At 37.0% G+C, this 19291-nt stretch overlaps 2 protein-coding genes across 7 annotated transcripts; one reads left to right on the forward strand and one right to left on the reverse strand.

The window, feature by feature from the left end:
• Positions 1–1229: 1229 nt before the first annotated feature.
• Positions 1230–7126, forward strand: LOC106096392 (mitochondrial pyruvate carrier 2). The gene is made up of 4 exons (XM_013264123.2): positions 1230–1808; positions 1883–1923; positions 6511–6789; positions 6860–7126. The coding sequence occupies exons 1-3, from the start codon at positions 1664–1666 to the stop codon at positions 6772–6774; spliced, it is 450 nt and encodes a 149-aa protein (XP_013119577.1). The 5' UTR covers positions 1230–1663; the 3' UTR covers positions 6775–6789; positions 6860–7126.
• A 5898-nt stretch (positions 7127–13024) lies between these two features.
• Positions 13025–18530, reverse strand: LOC106096369 (uncharacterized). 6 transcript variants are annotated; one of them, XM_059361856.1, is made up of 2 exons: positions 18295–18530; positions 13025–13956 (listed from the first exon to the last, which is right to left on the reverse strand). In XM_059361856.1, exon 2 carries the CDS (start codon positions 13901–13903, stop codon positions 13523–13525), a length of 381 nt encoding a protein of 126 aa, XP_059217839.1. In that variant the 5' UTR covers positions 13904–13956; positions 18295–18530; the 3' UTR covers positions 13025–13522. The 6 variants fall into 6 exon arrangements, with proteins under 6 accessions (XP_059217839.1, XP_013119531.1, XP_013119535.1 ...); XM_013264077.2 differs by lacking the exon at positions 18295–18530 and adding an exon at positions 17430–18234; XM_013264081.2 differs by lacking the exon at positions 18295–18530 and adding an exon at positions 14469–14559.
• Between the last annotated feature and the right edge of the window lie 761 nt (positions 18531–19291).

Raw genomic sequence — 19291 nt, forward strand, 5'->3', positions numbered from 1 at the left:
GGATTTGGATACAACTCTGGAGTTGGACAATTTCATCAACCATGATTATCATCTCTTTTCCCTTTATGCAATCAGCTGACGAGAGCCTTGAATCCGGATTTAATGAGCAGTGTAAAAGGGGTTTAAGGGTTGGTCCCAATATATATTCATTTAGAGGTAGTGGCACTTGCCCAACAACAAAATATTGAGTGCACTATCTGTCAAAATCAGTGATTAGTTCAACTCTGATTCTGTGTATGTTACTAGTTCGCGCCATTTTTCGTTGTTTGTGTGTGTCATGCTTCTTAACTATAATACACACACACCCAAAACCAAAACTTGTTGACAGATAGTGTACTTCGCGAGAAAAATTATACGCAAGTGTTTACGGTACACTACGTGATGAACAGAATACTATGATAGCTTTAGCACCAATCCACCGACTAATAAATAAAACAACCCAAATGTGTACATCTTTCAGAGTTGCTATCTTTGAAAATACATATGACTATGCACATGGTTGAATTAAAAAGGTTAGTCACTTGCCCAACAACAAAAAATCAGCAATACAACCCTGTAGGGATGGTGGCGCAAATTCCCACTAGGCTGTCAAGTTTCTGAACACCACCTTATTGATATTCTGGTTTTTCAGACGCATTACCAAGTGTAGCAGCCACAAAACCAAAATATTTATGATCATAAATGTGTAAATTATAAACTAAAACGTTAAAAATGTGAAAAAATAAACAAAATGTTGAAAAAATTTAAAATCTTAACCATTTGACATAAGAGTGTATTTGGATACAACTCTGAAATTGCAATATTCCCTTAGTTGGGCAGTGACTTAACCTTCTTAGTGAATACTGCTTCAACCATGACAATACACATCGCAGCTTTACTTGTTGCTGCCTTTATGTGTGGAAGACCAACCTATCTTTCTGTGTGAACAATACATTAATCTACAGTACTGTAGTCAACAACGGTTTGTATACTTTACTCAAAGAAAAACAACTGTTTGGTAGCCTTCAAAATATGGACAGAAATTTTCTATTAATCTGATTTGAAGATATATTTTTAATAATTAGTGGAATAAGATAGGTTATAACTAGCATTAGGTGCTAATTAAATATTTGCTTGAGAGATAAAAGCTTTGGACTTGTTTATAACAAACATAAATATTAACATATATGTACATATCCATGTACACATGTGCAAAAAAGAAATTAACATAATCAAAACTACAGTGTTTGAATGCAAATCTCTTTCCTTTTTAATTTGCGTGCCAATTGTGCAAGTGGTTTGTTGTTGACTATATTTTTAAAAGACACGCAAGTGTGTTTCTTTTTTCAATTTGTAAATTAGGATTTCCGTAAACTAAAAATACAGCGGAAGCATTTCACTGTTGTAAATTTGCCGTTTGTCAAGGCCAAGGTAGGAGAAAGCTCTCTCTCACTCTCTCTCTCTCTCTCTTGCTCTCTGCGATGGTTTTCATTAGCAAGTTGCGTGTTCATGTGTTTGTGTTTACTGGCTGGTGGAAGTGAGAAAAGTGAACATTTCATTTTTTGTCATTAAGTCGCAGTTCAAATAAACAACATTAGCGAAAACGTTTGTTGCGTGGCGGCCAATCATCCATTTCCATACCAGATTTTTGCCATTCATTGAAGAAATTCCAGTATAATATTCCATGGCTTCTACGGCGGCTCCACCACCACCACCACCATCTGCTCCGGCAAAATTGAGTTTTCCCTCAAAGGTTTACAATGGTTTGGTTGGTGCCGTCGATCCTATGGTGCCTGCAAAGTTACGTCCATTATGGAATCATCCCGCTGGTATGTGACCCCTCAAATGATCGGTTTATTGTCTGTCGTTAGCTTAAATGACCATTCTTTTTTGATATTTTTAGGCCCTAAAACAATATTCTTTTGGTCTCCCGTATTCAAATGGGTAAGATTTATATAATCATTGTTAATTATTTTTCTACGTCATAAAGCGTTGGGGTTGTTTTGTTTGTCTGGTTTGCATTAGCCCCTGCATGCTCGTTGTTCGAGACAACAGAGGATAAGGTTTATCAATGCCATCTTAAATGTTGCTAATTCAAGTACTCTATCAAACCAAAAAAAAAAAGATAAGGGAATAATTAAAGTAGGCATGGCACAGCTACAACACCATTTCCTTTGCCAATGGAATAAAAATAAAGACATTTGGGTGCAATTGTTGTGTTAAAGGTTATTAGAAATTTTGTATTGGAAACTTGACTCGAACCTTAAAAATGTAACATCGTTTATCTTTTGGCTAATGCTGCTAACCTTAGTGAGTATAAGTAAAATGTTATAAGAGGTTTCCATCTGTGGGTCGAGATTTGGACTTATTTAAAAAAAGGGAGAAAAACGTTTTTTGTCCTTAGCTCGTGCTGTGGTATAAGTCATTTAAATAAAGTTTACCGGAGATTGGTTTCACAGTCGTTCAGCGTCAAAGGAGGGCATGCCTTTGAGCTACGGTGGCCTGCTTCATATGTACATGTCTGCATATTTTTCACCTAAACAGACAATTGATTAAATCAAACATACTGATTTGGGCTAGCATGCTCAATGCAATATTATTTAGTATCATATAAAAAGTATACACGATTAGATAATGAATATTCAAAAAAGGAAAAGTATGAGGGGGAAGTTTGTATTGACTTTTTACAATGTGACACTTCAATAAAACTTGCAAAAGATTAGATAGTGTGTATATTAAAATATTGAAAAGCGAATCTTAGAAGGATTTTGGCGCTAGCTTAGGATATAATGAGATTGACTTAGATACCACAGTATTAAAGGAAGCTAGATGCTATTGGAGTGCTGATTTAAAAAACCTGATAGACCTTTACACCGGTATTCACAAAACTTTATGTAGATTTGAAATAGGTTTGTTTGACAGATTTCCTTTATAGAACGGACACTATTAGTTAGACTTCTGTTTTAGCCATCGACAGCAAATCAATATTCCTAAGATTTACACAGCAACTACTTTGCTCCCCAACAAGTTGGCCAAGAATTGCTAATTCAACCGTGCAAGTATGTGTTAACAACAACATTTTTCAGTCTAGCGAACTGCAACTTGGAATTTCATTGGGTTCGATCCTTCGACACCTTCATATATTTCTATCCATTATGACCATATGATTTCACAACCTTTGAACGCCGAACATATTACATTAAGGAACAGCGGGGATACTTTTCTTACATCAATGAGTGCTGTCCAATAAAAGTTTAAGCTTAATGATAAAAGACTCGTTTTTATTGCCGAGTCTAAGTTGCTTGCCGTAGAGCGACACCAATTGGAGGAAAAATTCATACGGCTGATTACCTCTAAGGTAATTACATACCTCACAATTGTCGCCAGAACTAGAAAGGGTACAATTTTTTTCTAATGTACTCTTAGGGATTTGTACTCAGGCGTTTTGAGTCAAATGTGAACATGCTAACCTTCGAGCTACAGTGGCCTCGTCGCTGAACATAAAACGATTGGAAAGGCCTAATGAATATCACGAGAGTGATAGGGCGAGGAGGAAAATTATTCGTCGCATTTATGGTCTCTGAGGCGAAATTGCACCTAAGCCATCGATGCTTTAAAATTTGCATGCACCGAATGCCGTGTACCTGATCAAACTATATTTTAACACTTATATTTGCTAAAGTCTTGAAAATGGGCTGATTTATCCCCAGGAAAAAATAAGAGTAGGCAAGACCTGTGGTAATACGATGAGACATCTCTAGTCAATGGCTAAAACTCTTGAAGCACTTCTCCTTCATCTTGTTTCAAGTGCTGACCATCAGCAGCAAAAATTTTCATATACTGGGAGTTGGGTAGCTGACCATTGACCTCAAACGGTTTTTAACAATTATATTTCCTAAAGTCTTGAAAAGGGGTGATTTATCCCAAGGAAAATATGAGAGTAAGGAAGGAATGATGAGAGTAAAGAACTGTAATAGTACGATTATACATTTCTAGTCAGTGGCTAAAACGCTTCAGGCACTTCTCCTTCATGTTGTTCCAAGTGCTGGCCATCAGCATGAATTTTGTAAATTGCAAAGGTCGAAAATTGCATTATACGTTATCACAGCACATATTAGCAGAGATCCCAACTGGACCAAATTGATGCATAGGACGTTCCTCGTGGACTTTGACCTGTCGAAGGCTTTCGATTCGGCTAAGTGAACTGTGACATTCGAACTGTGACATGCTATCTCGTCCCAGTAGCCAACTAAACCACGATTTTGTGGAAGGGGCAACTAAGCCAAAAATTGTCCACCCTGGCACAGAGAATAGCATGTCCGTTTATGAAGCTGAAAGCCTAAATTCGGATACTGGCGAGAAAATCAGAAAAAAAGTTCAGTGGTGAGAAAATCACAAAAAAAAGTTCAGTGGTTTTTAACCCTCCCTCCTAGTACTGGTGACATTTGTGAGGTATTTAGTCATGTAAAAACTTGTCAACTAAACCACGATTTTGTGGAAGGGGTAACTAAGCCAAAGCATGGATAGCATGTCCGCTTATAAAGCTGAAGGCCTAAATTCGGATACTGTCAAGAAAATCAGAAAAAAATTTAAGTGGTTTTTAACCCTCCCTCTTAGTGCTGGTGGCATTTGTGAGGCATTAGGCCATGTAAAAACTTGTCCTCAAAGGGATGTTGCGCAGTGAAACGCCATTCGGACTTCGAACTCCTTAATTCAAGACTCCTCAATTGAATGCTCGAGTGCAAATTTACATTCGCTTCGAGAAAGCCAAGGAATTTTTCAATTTCTTTCAAAGGTAGTTGTTATTTTGATGTTTTTTGTAGCCACATTTGTATGTGGAGGTGGCAATCCTCGTCAAGCTCCATAGGTGAGCAAACTAGTTTCGGTTCATAGGATTTATCGCCGCGGCAACGTTATGACCATTGGTTATGTTACTGCACCAATAACTCTCTTTGTCATATCGAGCACTATAGGCACTCAGTATTTAAGCAAGAGCCGTTACCGCACGTCCTCTCTAAGCTCTTGCTCTTTCATTGCAAGACATGTGATGATACAAAGAAATATATAGATATATTTTATTTATACTTGCTTTGATTATTTGAGTATAAATGTTTGTAGGTATGTATTTATAAAATAGAAAATTGCTATATTGTATAAATGACGTATTATACGATTTTTTTTTCTTGTATTGCTCTGCATTGGACATCACCTAACAAGAAAAAAGGCGTTAAGATCGGTCGGGCCGAACTTTGGATACTCTGAACCTCGGGTATATATGTAAAACAACTTTCGTCAAAGTCAGGTGAAAAATGCATACCTTATGCCTTATAGCAGCTATATCGAAATATGTTTCGATTTGGACCAAATACTTATAAGTACAAGTCATTGTTCATTGGATATAAAAAAAAATTGGTCTTTTAAGTAGCTATATCCAAAAAAAAAACCGGTCTGAACCATATTCGACACGTATGTCGAAAAGCCTTACTTATGTCACTGTGTCAAATTTCAGTGAAATCGAATTATAAATGAGCTTTTTATGGGGCCAAAACTTAAAATCGAGATATCGGTCTATATGCCAGCTATATTCAAATCTGACCGATCTGAGCCAAACTGAAGGAGAATGTCGAAGGGCCCAATACAACCCACTGTCCCAAATTTCGGCGACACCGGACAATAAATTCGCCTTTTACGCCCCAAAACTTTAAATCGAGAGATCGGTCTATATGGCAGCTATATTCAAATCTGGACCGATCTGGGCCAAATCGAAAAATTATGTCGAAGGGCCCAACACAACTCACTGTCCAAAATTTCGGCGACATCGGACAAATAAATAAATCGGTCCATATTGCAGCTATATCCAAATCTGGACCGATCTGGGCCAAATTGCAGAAAGATGTCGAAGGGCCTTACACAACTCACTGTCCTAAATTTTGGTAAAATCGGACAATAAATGCGCCTTTTATGGGCCCAAAACCTTAAATCGAGTGATCGGTCTATATGGCAGCTATATCCAAATCTGGACCGATCTGGGCCAAATTGAAGAAAGATGTCGAAGGGCCTTACACAACTCACTGTCCTAAATTTTCGGCTAAATCTGATAATACATGTGGCTTTTATGGGCCTAAGACTCTAAATAGGCGGATCGGTCTATATAGGGGGGTTATATCAAGATATAGTCCGATATAGCTCATCTTCGAACTTAACCTGCTTATGGACAAAAAAGAATCTGTGCAAAATTTCAGCTCAATATCTCTATTTTTAAAGACTGTAGCGTGATTTCAACAGACACGGACGGACATGGCTAGATCGTCTTAGATTTTTACGCTGATCAAGAATATATATGCTTTATAGGGTTGGAAATGGATATTTCGATGTGTTGCAAACGGAATGACAAAATGAATATACCCCCATCCTTTGGTGGTGGGTATAAAAATGATAATATTGACAATATAACCATGTAGATTGCCGCTTGACTTTTGAAATTCCATATAAATTTGAATTTGTATTAAAGTGATTTTTTTTCTCTCATAGGGTCTTGTGATTGCGGGTCTCAGTGATTTGGCACGTCCTGCTGAAACTCTTTCTGTTTCACAGTGTGGAGCTTTGGCTGCCACCGGCATTATATGGTCGCGTTATTCCTTAGTCATTAAACCCAAAAATTGGGGTTTATTCTCAGTGAACTTATTTGTGGGTCTTGTACAATCGGTACAATTGGGAAGAGCCTATATGTATCAACAGGAACTTAAAGAAAAAGAAAAGGCCTCTGCAACAACGGCCGTTGCTGCCCCCAAATAGACAACTTTTCCCAGTGTAAGTAAGAAAATGTAGTCAATATTAATTTTCTCTATTAAATCCTATTTTTCTTCCATTACTGCATTAGTCAATCATATTCAAGATGTAACATATTCAACCAACCCAGTGAAAGGCAACAAATTCCTTATTTTGGACTATGTGTATAATAATGCGTGCAAAAATCATATATGAGGAACTAACTACTGAGGCTAGTTAGAATTATTGGTGATATTTTTCTTAAATAACTACAATTACATCAGGAATATATATATATATTTTTTTTATTTTAATTATCCTATTGACACAACGAGTGTTTAATAGCATTAGCACAATTAAATTGCAAATTGAATATAAATATGTTATAATATTTTTTAGCAGAGACAAAACGAAACACAAAGTTTATCAAATAAAATAGAAAACAAAGAAAAAATAAAAAAATGTGGTCTGAAAATCGGAAAAGTTGACGAAACGTCGAGCATGAGCGCACCACAATGGACCTAAAGTCTGCGAGTTAAGCGGCTAGTAACCGGGGTTGCTAGTCCTCCATTGTAACCTATCCTATGGTCAGAACACCTGAGGTAATGTAACTTATTTATGTTTTCCGTATCGCCAATGCGAGAGACTCAGATGAAATCACTTTTAAAGTAGAAACAGTTTGATATTCTCGAAGTCGAGTTTCCGACCTCGTTCTCGAATTCGCCTTTTAGAACTCTTATTGTTTCCGATTTGGGAAAAAAGTATGTATAAATTGGTATCGCTCAACTGCACGCTGCTCGGACTCAGGTATAAAAAGTAAAAGCAGCCGGGTCGAATCATATATACCGGATTACCGTTGAGAGTTATTGATGAAAAGGTCAAAAAGGGTGTTTTTAAAAAAGGGTCAAAGCTCTTTTTATTTTAATTCCCTTGTTTGACACATCTATAATGAAGTTGGGGTCCTCCGTAGCTTAGAGGTTGGCATGCCTGCCTTTGAAGCAGAACACGTGGGTTCAAATCCTAGCGAGAACATCAAAAAATTTTCGGCGGTGGTTATCTCCTATTGCTGGCGACACTAGCGATGTATATACCTTCGCTAATAAACTGTGTAAACATCTGTACTAAGTGGTGTCATACATATAAGAAAAGTATCATCGCTGTTTCTAAATGGAATGTTCATGGGCAAATTTGCATACTGACATTGCCATTGTTTAGAGAATGATGTTCTTTAGACACCAAAAGACAGGTTAGTACTTCAAGTAATGTTATCACAGGAACACGTGATTGCCCACAGTATGATGAGTAATTCAGTTTCAGGTCCTAACCGACAGTTAGGCGATACAAATCGTTAGAAAAAGCTTCTCTGCAGCAAAACACCATTAAGAAGGTTCAATCCCATGACAGCCGGTTGTACGCACCGATTTGACTCGATGGATCCTTTGATCGGGTCAATGTACGTGTTCGTTTTTTTTTCGTCATGGGAGAGGGACAAAAGAAAAGATGCATATCCCAGAGTGCCTTCTCCGCACGCTTCTGATCCGTGCCAGGATTGAAAAGAACCCCGGACCATGGTTCTGTTCGGTCTACCAGAACCGCTTCCATCATCGGTCGGTGGGGTGTAATCGGTGCATAGAGTGGGTACACTTTTGATCTTGCTCTGGCGTCACTTATAGTATAGGAGTATAGTCATTCTGGATATGTTGCAAGGTGCTGTGCGAACATAGCCAGGTCACAAACGACGTCGTCGTCGCCTTCTGCGTCCTAGTATGTGTGTGTGTGTGTGTGTTGACCAAGCTGACCAACATCTGCAGCTTTAACAGTTGCCACGGATACAATATGCTACGTAAGGTCACGCAAGGAATGGAAGTGGGGGATTGGCTTTCGTGATACACCATTCCGTGCAATATAGACCCATCTCGCCTGCGCCAGGCGTCTATATTGCACTCCCTACAGGGAGTGCATGGGGATAGCAGTCAGGTGCGGTACGGACGAGATAGAGCTATACAACGTGTACATACCGCCGGTTGGTAGCTGTGCACCGATTAATGGCCAAGCTTACAACCCCGACATAAGTGGGTTACTATCTGACCACAATAGTCTGGTTCTAGGGGACTTTAATGCGCCATCACACTTCATGGCATTCTCCTCTAGGTAACGACCAGCGCGGCATAGCTTTGGCAGAGCAGATTGGAGGCCCCACGTTTGGGACGGTAAATGAGAATACCCCCACTAGGATTAAGAGGAGGTGCAGCAGCTCGCCAGACATTTCCATTGCATTCCCTGTCCTCCTGAGTGACGAATCCTGGCAAGCCGCCATCTCTTTGGGGTCAGACCACCTCCCCATAATCGACCGATCACCCCACTTCATAACCTCTGGGCGCCGGACGTTTATCCATCAGAAGAAAGCTGTTTGGGCTGGCTTCAGAGAGTATACCAATCGCCGTTTCATTGAACTCCCACCCCCCTCGGATGTGCTAGTGGCCGAGAGGAAATTCCTAGACGTCATTAACGCAGCAGCCGCTCGTTTTATACCAGTCGGTCGAATACCCCAAGTGCGGGGAAATTTCCCGCCGCAGGCAGTGGTACTCGCAGACAAGAGTGATGGGATTCGTTGTATGGACCCTACTAATCCAGAATCAGCGAGCTAAATCTAGAAATAAACAGGGTAGTCAACGAACATAAGCGGAATTTATGGCTGGAACAAGGCACCGGTTTAGGCAAGCTGTGGTCTACTGTTAAGTCACTCTCGAACCCCGGTAGACGGTATGACAGGACCTCAGTCACTTTTGGCAAAGTAACCGTGACTGATCCGAGAAGATGCGCCAGGTTGTTCAACCGTCAATTTATTGTGCATCCCGAGAGTGTCAAGGCGAGGAGGAGAGCCATTCGCCGTATTCGTGGTCTTCGAGCCGATGGACAACCATCACAATTTGCCGTGGGCAAAGTTACGGCCCGACGGAATCTCTACATTGATGTTGAAGAATCTGGATTTAACTGGAGTTAAGTACCTAACTACTCTCCTTGAACACTCTTATACAATAGTTCCCGATGTCTGGAAAATGGGCGGAGTGATCCCGCAACTGAAACCTGAAAAGGACCCGAGTTTGGGGAGTCTTGCAGACCGATCTCCCTTCTCTTACCAGTAGCAAAGACGCTTGAGGCATTACTCCTCCCGAGCCTCGTAGGAAATTTCCCACTAGCCGAGCATCCATGGATTTCGAAGACTGCATAGTCTTCTGCTTTGCATGCCATCACCGCAAACATTTGCCGTGGCTTTAATCAGCCCAGGCCATGTGATAGGACGATCCTCGTGGCACTGGACCTATCGAAGGCATTCGACACGGTCAGCCATGCCAAACTATTTGAAGATATCGCCAACACGTCCCTCCAGTCAGGTCTGAAACACTGGGTCACGAATTATCTGTGTGGTCGCCAGTCATTTGTGGAATTTAGGGATAAGATACCGAAGCACCGTAGAGTGAACAAGAGAGTTCTCCAAGGCGGGGTTATATCTCCGGCACTGTTTAACTTCTACATATCCTCCATTCCACCCCCTCCAGGCGGCTTAGAGATCGTATTATATGTGGACGATTGTACGATCATGGCATCAGGCCCCCACCCATTGTTGACATCTGTGATAGGTTGAATGTCTACCTCAACGAACTTGCCTCATATTTCGCTGCAAGAAATCTGAAGATATCTGCCACCAAATTTTCAGCCACATTGCTCACTACAAATACGAGTGAGGTGAATAGTGAGCTGAATGTGATGGTCGATGGGGAAATGATTCCGACCATCAAGTGTCCCAAAATACTTAGCGTCACATTTGAAGGCTCTTACACATTCTCCCCACATGCCACAGCAATTTGCGATAATGTTAAAAGTAGAAACAAGGTTCATAAGTCACTTGCTGACAGAACATGGGGTGCAGACAAAGAAACCTTGTTGACCACGTACAAAGCAATTGGGCAGTCTGTGGTAAGTTATGCAGCGCCAGTGTGGTCTCGTTAGCTTTGTGACATACAGTGAAATAATATTCAGATCTGCTACAATGCCGCCCTCCGAACTGCGACGGGCTCTCTCCTCAGTTCTCATGTGGACCACCACCATCAGGAGACAAATATCCTACAACAACCAATCTCATGGCAACCGATTGTACGTACCGGGTTGACCCGTTGAAGTCCTTCATCGGCTAGGGCTGCCAACTCAGTGTGCAACACGCTGCTAGAACAACAACAACAAAGTTCCTGCATACACATCACATGTTTAACTGCCCAGCCAGACCCACTCGACTCAGACCCAGATCCCTGTGGACACATCCCTTCTTAATCGCAGAGGTCCTGGGTCTTGACACTCAACAGAATCAAGCAGATGAAAGATAGAACACAACAAACTGATACAACAATAACAATAATGCCATGTAAGCATTTCTCCTCAAAAAGGTGTCTTACTGCGGCACGCCCTTTGGACTGGACTATAGAAAGAAAATCCCTTATCATTGAGCTTAAACTTTAATCTTGAGAAGTTTACCACTGTTCCTCAATGGAATGTTCAAATTTCCATTAGAATCCAGTGTTGAGTAATTATACCGAAAATCATACTGTTGTAGCCGTTATAGCTACATATTCACAAGTGCAGGAAGCGATCCTCGCCAAACCCCTAAAGGTCGTTCGGCTCTCAACTGAGCTTCTCATGATAACAATAAACGCCAGACAGGTTGTTTCAACCTGTGTACTGCTCATAATCAACCCGTGCCGGAACTGTCTTGCCGCCGAAACTTCATATTTTGTTTCTCAATGGTTAAATCCGTACAGCATTGGAACTTCGTTTTAAGTAAGATGCCAAGCGATTCAGTAGAACCGTTAGGCAATATACCATCGTCTCGATTACTGTACATATTGGGTTGCCCAAAAAATAATTGCGGATTTTTTAAAAGTAAATGCATTTTTAATAAAACTTGGAATGAACTTTAATCAAATATACTTTTTTACACTTTTTTTCTAAAGCAAGCTAAAAGTAACAGCTGATAACTGACAGAAGAAAGAATGCAATTACAGAGTCACAAGCTGTGAAAAAATTTGTCAACGCCGACTATATGAAAAATCCGCAATTACTTTTTGGGCAACCCAATACATATGCACAAGGCAAACGAATGGGTTTTAATCACAATCTAAAATGGTTTGGCTTTGTCCTTGGTATTTTCAAGAGCTCCACAAAACCCCATCCATTGAAAGATACATATCAATGGTTTAATATAAAAAGAAGATAGCTTACAGGAGAAGGAAAAACTTAATATGGGTCTTTTTTCGTAATCGTTATAACTCTGTTCTTTGAAATAGTATCCGCCTGAAATTTTGTGCATCCGACATTTGTCTTCCAGAATAAATAAAAAAGGCTAACTTCATTCTTTACAGGAGAATGAAAACATTTGACTCAGGCATTTTTTTAAATCGTTATAAATTCCCTTTTTATATTAAGCCACCGATATATCGACAGAATAGGTCAGTTAATAACGACATAAAGGGTCAGTGACTTCACTCATTCATAAATACTTTATGTGCGGTTTTGTTTGGTTAAGATAATAAAATCTTGGAATGAAAGAATCAACTCAAAAACACATTGTAAACAAATTAACAAATGTAAACATAAAACAATTTTGATATACATATAAACTCGATCGTTCAGTTTTTGAATTAATTCGCAGATTAAATGCCTATCTAGGATACAAAACGTCTTGGTTTAAATCCCTCTTGAAAATTATAGCCATTTAGGCACCACATTGATCACATTCAATCAATATCACCTTGTTGTTGTCAACCACAACATTGGTGTAGAGACATGTCTATATGTGGAGGTGGCGATCCTCGTCTAGCTCCTCTAGTTGAGCAAGCTCGTTTCGGTCCAAAGAACTGATCGCCGCGAGAACATGATGCCCATTGTTCATTTAAAGACGCCAATAACTCGCCTTGTCGTATCGAGCATCATAGGCATTTAGTATATAAGCAAGAGCCGGTGCCACAGGGCATCTCACTTAGACTCACCACTCGATACCGCTGAATGTCTACAATGAACACCACACAGATCGGACCTCAATGTTCAGCCTGTGTGGTGCTCATAGTTATCCCATGCTGGGCTCCAGGCAATATCACATTTTTTAACAAAAACCAAAATTTTAATGAATAAATTATGAATGTGTATTTAGTTTCACTTTAAGCAGCTTAAGTACCAAAAAAAGGGGGTTGTTTCCATACATACATATAAAATTTGTTTTTCAAGGTTGTTTTATCTTTAATATAAAGTTACACACAAATAAAAAAAAAAGAAAAACTTAAAACAGGTTGATAGTAGAGTCCATCGATGATACAATAGTTAAAGATAAAGGAATATTATAGATTCTAAAACAAATAATAATACTCATATCAGTTTTGAAGAGAAACGATAATAAAAATAAGAAGAAACTAAACGCTAAAACAGATAAATTGTCCAAAAGTTGTTATGTTAAGAACAGAAGTACATTACAAAAATGACTTAAAACTAAGGAAACGTATAACATGTTTTTTTTTGTTGTTTGTTTTTCATTTTCTTGCTTTAAACAAAATATATTTCGTAAAGGACATGGATGTTGTTTAGAGAATAAATAGGCAAAGTTTCATTTTAGTAGTTTTAAGATTTATATATTTATATTATAAATGCGTTTGGTTCCCTTTCCAAATCAAATGAAAGCGTATAATGTTACGACTTGTTGTTGTTGTTGTAAGCATCAATTTTGTTGGCCTTACCAGAAACTGCCCGATGAGAATCCACCGGGAGGCACACGAGTTCGGGCATTGGCTGTAGCTGCTGCACCACCCGCATCACTGGAAGCACCATTGGATGCAGTTTTAGTTTCATTTTTTTCCACTTTGGCCGTTTCAATTGTTTCCTTTTTATGATGCACTTCCTCGCGCAATTTCTCGACAACCACATTAGGATCGGTGGAGCCCATGCATGCATTAAGGTTGGAAGAGTTTTGTTGATTGTATTTAGGACGTGGGGCATTGACACTCACATCGGGCTCGGCGAAAATATTCGAATGGCCACCACCTGGAGGTTTTAGAACGCGGCTGGATGGACGGGAGTTAGTGGTCATTGTGGCTGAAGTTTCTGTTGAAGTCATGTTTTTTTGTTTTTTTTTTTTTGTTTCACTGAATGTTAATTAAAAGACACTGGCTGTAAAATAGAAGTTGATTATTAGAGTTTGAAAAAAATACTCAGTTTAGGATACATATTATGGTCAAATGACTAAAGCATCAAATAAATAGGCCACAAGCTGTTTGCATTTGTTGCTTTGCATTGAGAGTCTAATGGCGATATGTTACTTTTGGACTTTTGAATTGTCGTTAATTAAATTTTCCAAACAAATACAGTCTTGAATTTGGAGAGGTTTTGGAAAATCAATTGCACTGGCAAAATGTAAACTGCACACACCCTATTCTTTGTGCTAACTTTTAACAAATGACTTCACTAGCGCCTCACTCACTCATTCACTCACTTACTGACTGACGACTGTGTCGTCTATATTCTCAGCGCAGCAGTGTAGTATGCGCGAATAGAAAATTATACCAAAATAAAACACACCAAGTAATACACATAGCAGAAGTTACAGCGTACAAAGGCTTATAAGAGACACCTCCCCCCAACCCCCCTGCTTCCTCTCTTATATATTTGTCTGTCTCACCAACCTTTTGTTAAATGACAACAACAACGACAACAAAAATACGGTACATCATCATTGGCGACAAGTACACACACTAATCATTACTACAAAACAAACATCATTCAGCAGCAGCAGAACTTTCACAACTTTTATTTTTTCCCCATCCCATCCCCACGCCGCCCTTGTATTTGTTTAATAATTTCCCTTTGTCTATCTCTTCTTTCTCTTTGTTTTTTGTGGTTTTTATTTTGGCACTGCAAAACATGATGAGTCGATAGAAAATGTTGTTAAGAGAATTCATGTACATGTATGTATGTATGTCGATATGTACTGTCCACTGTATTTTGTTGCCAGTGTCAGAATTTATGGGGCCTTTGCTCTTACATGAGATTGGTATATGCAACAAACAAAATAATTGTAGTTTGAATTACCCTACAGGCTGGTACATAGGTTCATTTTTCAAAGCAATTTTTCTCTCCCTATTATTGTAGCGACTCTTATTTAAAGTTGTCATTAAGATATTTCTTTTTATAGGCACATTTTCTTGCTAGAAAAACTGTAATTCTTCTGAAAAATTAAAAGTTTCGTTCAAAACAAGAAACCGTACCTATATAAAAAAAATAAAACAAAAAAATAAAAAATTAACAAAAAAAAAAATTAAAAAAAAATAAATAAAAAAAAATAAATAAAAAAAAATAAATAAAAAAAAATAAATAAAAAAAAATAAATAAATAAAAAATAATTAAATAAAAAAAAATAAATAAAAAAAATAAATAAAAAAAAAAATAAATAAAAAAAAAATAAATAAAAAAAAATAAATAAAAAAAAATAAATAAAAAAAATAAATAAAAAAAATAAATAAAAAAAATAAATAAAAAAAAATAAATAAAAAAAAATAAATAAAAAAAAATAAATAAAAAAAATAAATAAAAAAAAATAAATAAAAAAAATAAATAAAAAAAAAATAAATAAAAAAAAATAAATAAAAAAAAATAAATAAAAAAAAATAAATAAAAAAAAATAAATAAAAAAAAATAAATAAAAAAAAAATAAATAAAAAAAAATAAATAAAAAAAATAAATAAAAAAAAATAAATAAAAAAAAAAATAATAAAAAAACAAAAAAGAACAAAAATAAAACAAAAAAAAAAATAATAATAACTATATAAAGAGAATTAAATTAAAATTAAGAATATGAAAAATATTACATTTTATAAATATATAAAAAAATTTGAAAATATGAATTTAATATTTTTCATTTTTTTATATATTTATAAAATGTAATATTTTTCATATTTTTTTATATATTTATAAAATTTAATAATTTTCCTATTTTTTTATTTTAATTTATTTCTTTTTATATTTTTTTTTTGTTTGTTTGAAAATATATAAATATATACAGAAATATATAAAAAATATTGATTTTGTATTATAAAAACCTGAACGTGTTCCAATCTATCAAATGTGAAAAATATAAAAATGCTTAAAAAATATATAAAAGATATAAAAAAACAAATAAAAAAAAATTAACAAATTAAAAAAAAATAAAAAATCTAAAAGAAAAAAAAAATATTAAAGCACAAAAAAAGAAAATAAACAAACAAAAATAAGGACGAAAAAAATAAATAAAAAAAAAACATAATAAATATAAAATTAAATAATACAAATTTTTCTAATAGAAAGAAAATAATAAAAAATAAAATTAAAAGCATTTTTATGCCTTAATTAAGGACCTAAAACTAAAAATTAAGGTCCTAAAAATAAAAAATAAAAAACCGGTAAGGAAAGGCAAAAGTCTGGCGGAGCCGACAATATAATATAAGGAAGTAAAAAAATAAAAACGTAAAAACTAAAAAAAAAAATTTTTAATAATTCAAACAAAAACAAAAATTGTAACAACAAAAATAACAACAATATGATAATAACAGCAATCCCATGGCAGCCGGCTGTACGAAACGGATTGATCCGATGCAATCCTTCGTCGGCAAGGGCTGCTTCCTCAAAAAATAACACAAAAAAGTAACAAAATAACGTAAAAAGTTAAGTTAATATTATCTATTTATAAATGAAGTTTTAATTGATTTACGGTAAACAAGTGTAACGCGCGTTAAAAAATCTTGTCACATTAGTCATATTTCTAATCGGTATCCCTGCAATTTCAATTAACAACACAATTCGATGGACAAACCTTATGATTTCCCAGATAAGATACCAATAAAGCAAAATTATTCTTGTTTACATTTGGTCTATGAATAACAACATATTTATATCGTCCCCAGGGAAATAACAAAGAGAACCAATCATCTTTTACCCCTCCCCTTTGGTTCGACAACCAAAGTCTTGGAAGTACGAACAACGACCAACGACGCCAAATGTCATTGCGCTTTTGCCACCTATGGCAAGTGTACTAACTCAGAGGAGGAGGCGAAGAGAAACCAAGTAGTCATAGAAGATGGACATTTCTGTGTCGCCGACTTTCAAACAAGGCAAATGACGTCAGCCTGGCACTGACACAATGTCTGGCCAAAAATGCAAAGTAGAAATAATAAAATAAAACTATCGAAAGCAGAATGCGAATGCACAAAAATACGTTATGTATTCATGTATGTATGTGTTCTTTACAGACAGACAAACACGGAAATTATGAGTGTTTAGTTTTCAGTTTATTTGGCACATTAGCTATAATATGGACAAAAAATAGTTTTGTCACAAAACAAAGCAATGCAAAGTGGAATGGGATAAATATGATAATATATGTATGAATGTATAGATAATTATGACATACACAAATTATGTGCGCCGTCGTTTGAAACAAATATTTTTGGTTATTTTTCCTTTTGCGAAAGTCATAAACTTCACTACCGGTGCAAACCAGTTAAAAATGAACGAGCTTCCAACTACATGATTATTGCATTATTGTACAGCGGATTTCAATTATCGATTTTTTTCTATAGGTGATATGTAAATTGTTTTCATACATTACTTACATGGTTTTTTTAATCCAAAGCTCACTCACTATTTTGTATGGACGAATTAGGTGCAATTAACGAAAGATCGAAGAGACTAATTATTAAAAAATTCTTTATGTCCTGCGTCTACTTTCGCATTTCTGCTTTATGTTCACACAACCGCCAAACCGCAACCGCCACTAGGGATCCATAAATCGACTTTCAACTAATCGATTAATCGACTATTAATGAGAAAAATCGAAAAGTCGAAGTCGACATTATGCTCTGTTTTTTATCGTTTGATGTGTGCTTATTGTAATAGGGTATTAATACGGCACATCGTGCCGTTTTTGTCAAAGAAGTGCATCAACTTTTTCTTTGGTTTATTTAATTTTCCATACTTTTCTTCTCTTTTTTAATTTTGTTTTGAACACTGTCCGGCCCGTTTACATGGCACATCTGATGTAATGTCATTGCAATAGTATTGGTGAAAACATAGGTGTATGCGTCACATGTACACATAATCATCAGTTTTGGGTGAAACATCAAAATCTCTTATTCTCTTTCAGCCTCGAAAACCGGGCAATGACATATGAAATGTTTCAACGTCTCATCATATTCCCCAAATGCTCGTAGTTTTTTTACTTTCCTTTCAGTAATAGCCTCGTCTACTCACGATCCGGATCTCCCCATAAGATTTTCGTCGTCTTATCGGCCGTCTCGATGTTCCACAGTGCTACGAATGGCTCCGTATTAAATAATTTTATTGATGGCAGTTCTCTAGACTTCACAGCCAAATCGTCTGCTGTTTCACTACCCCTTACTCCGCTATCGCCCGGCACTCAAACATTGCGGAGTGGAGTGTAATCTCTTTCTTACACTCCACTACTGTTCGTGACCTTACCTTCCTGGTTGTTATTGCCCTGATGGCCAGTTTGGTCTCCGTAAAGAAGTTCACACTCGACGTCCTCGAGTTAACACCACACCATCTCACGCATTCCGTGATCTCCGCCAGTAGGACCGTATTATGTTCAGGCGGTCAAAAACATATCTCAGTACCTGAATTCTCAATGAAGAACTCCAAGCCCACTCTATCATCCAGCTTTGATCCATCCGTGTAAAATTATTTTCAAAAAGGCAATACTAAAGTTCCGCCAAACAAAAACTGTGCCGCTGCCAGCAGTGCCTCGCCCTCGACCTTAAGCCTAGTACTGACTTCATTCACAGCGAAAATGCCTGATAAATTATTGCGAAATCCGACGGACTCTTCTATTTGTCAGAACACAAACAAAAGTCAAACAACAACACACAACAAAAACAATAGTATTGCAGCAGAGTTATTTCGAACCATTTCGTGAGCATTTAATTGCAAATTGCAAATTATGCCCATGAACATTTCACTAAGGAACAGGGGCAAAATTCTCACACATCAATGAATTCAAACGATTCAAGGGAAAACTACCGCTGAAAATTTTTTCTGATGGTCTCGCCAGGATTTGAACCCAGGCGTTCAGCGTCATAGGCGGACATGCAAATCTCTGCGCTACGGTGGCATCCTGATCTGAGCATTTCAATGCATTTGTCGCAACTATTTTACTTATAAACACCGTTTACACTGCTCATTAAATCCTGATTTAAGGCACACTGATTTTATAAAGGAAAAACAGATGATCGAGCCACTAAATCTCGATTTAAAGAGCAGTGTAAAAATATTCGTCGCCATTTTTTTATATTGCGTTTTGACAATTGTTCGGGTGAAAATTGGAAGTCAGTGCATGGTTTTAACTATAATGCACACACACATGCAAACGTTAGAAATATTCGTTGACATTTTTGTGCGTGTATGTTACCTAGGCGGCTGTTAACAGCTGTTCGCGTGAGACCACCTTTTTAAATACGCC

The sequence above is a fragment of the Stomoxys calcitrans genome, chromosome 2 (assembly GCF_963082655.1).
Source record: "Stomoxys calcitrans chromosome 2, idStoCalc2.1, whole genome shotgun sequence".
NCBI classification, from domain to species: domain Eukaryota; kingdom Metazoa; phylum Arthropoda; class Insecta; order Diptera; family Muscidae; genus Stomoxys; species Stomoxys calcitrans.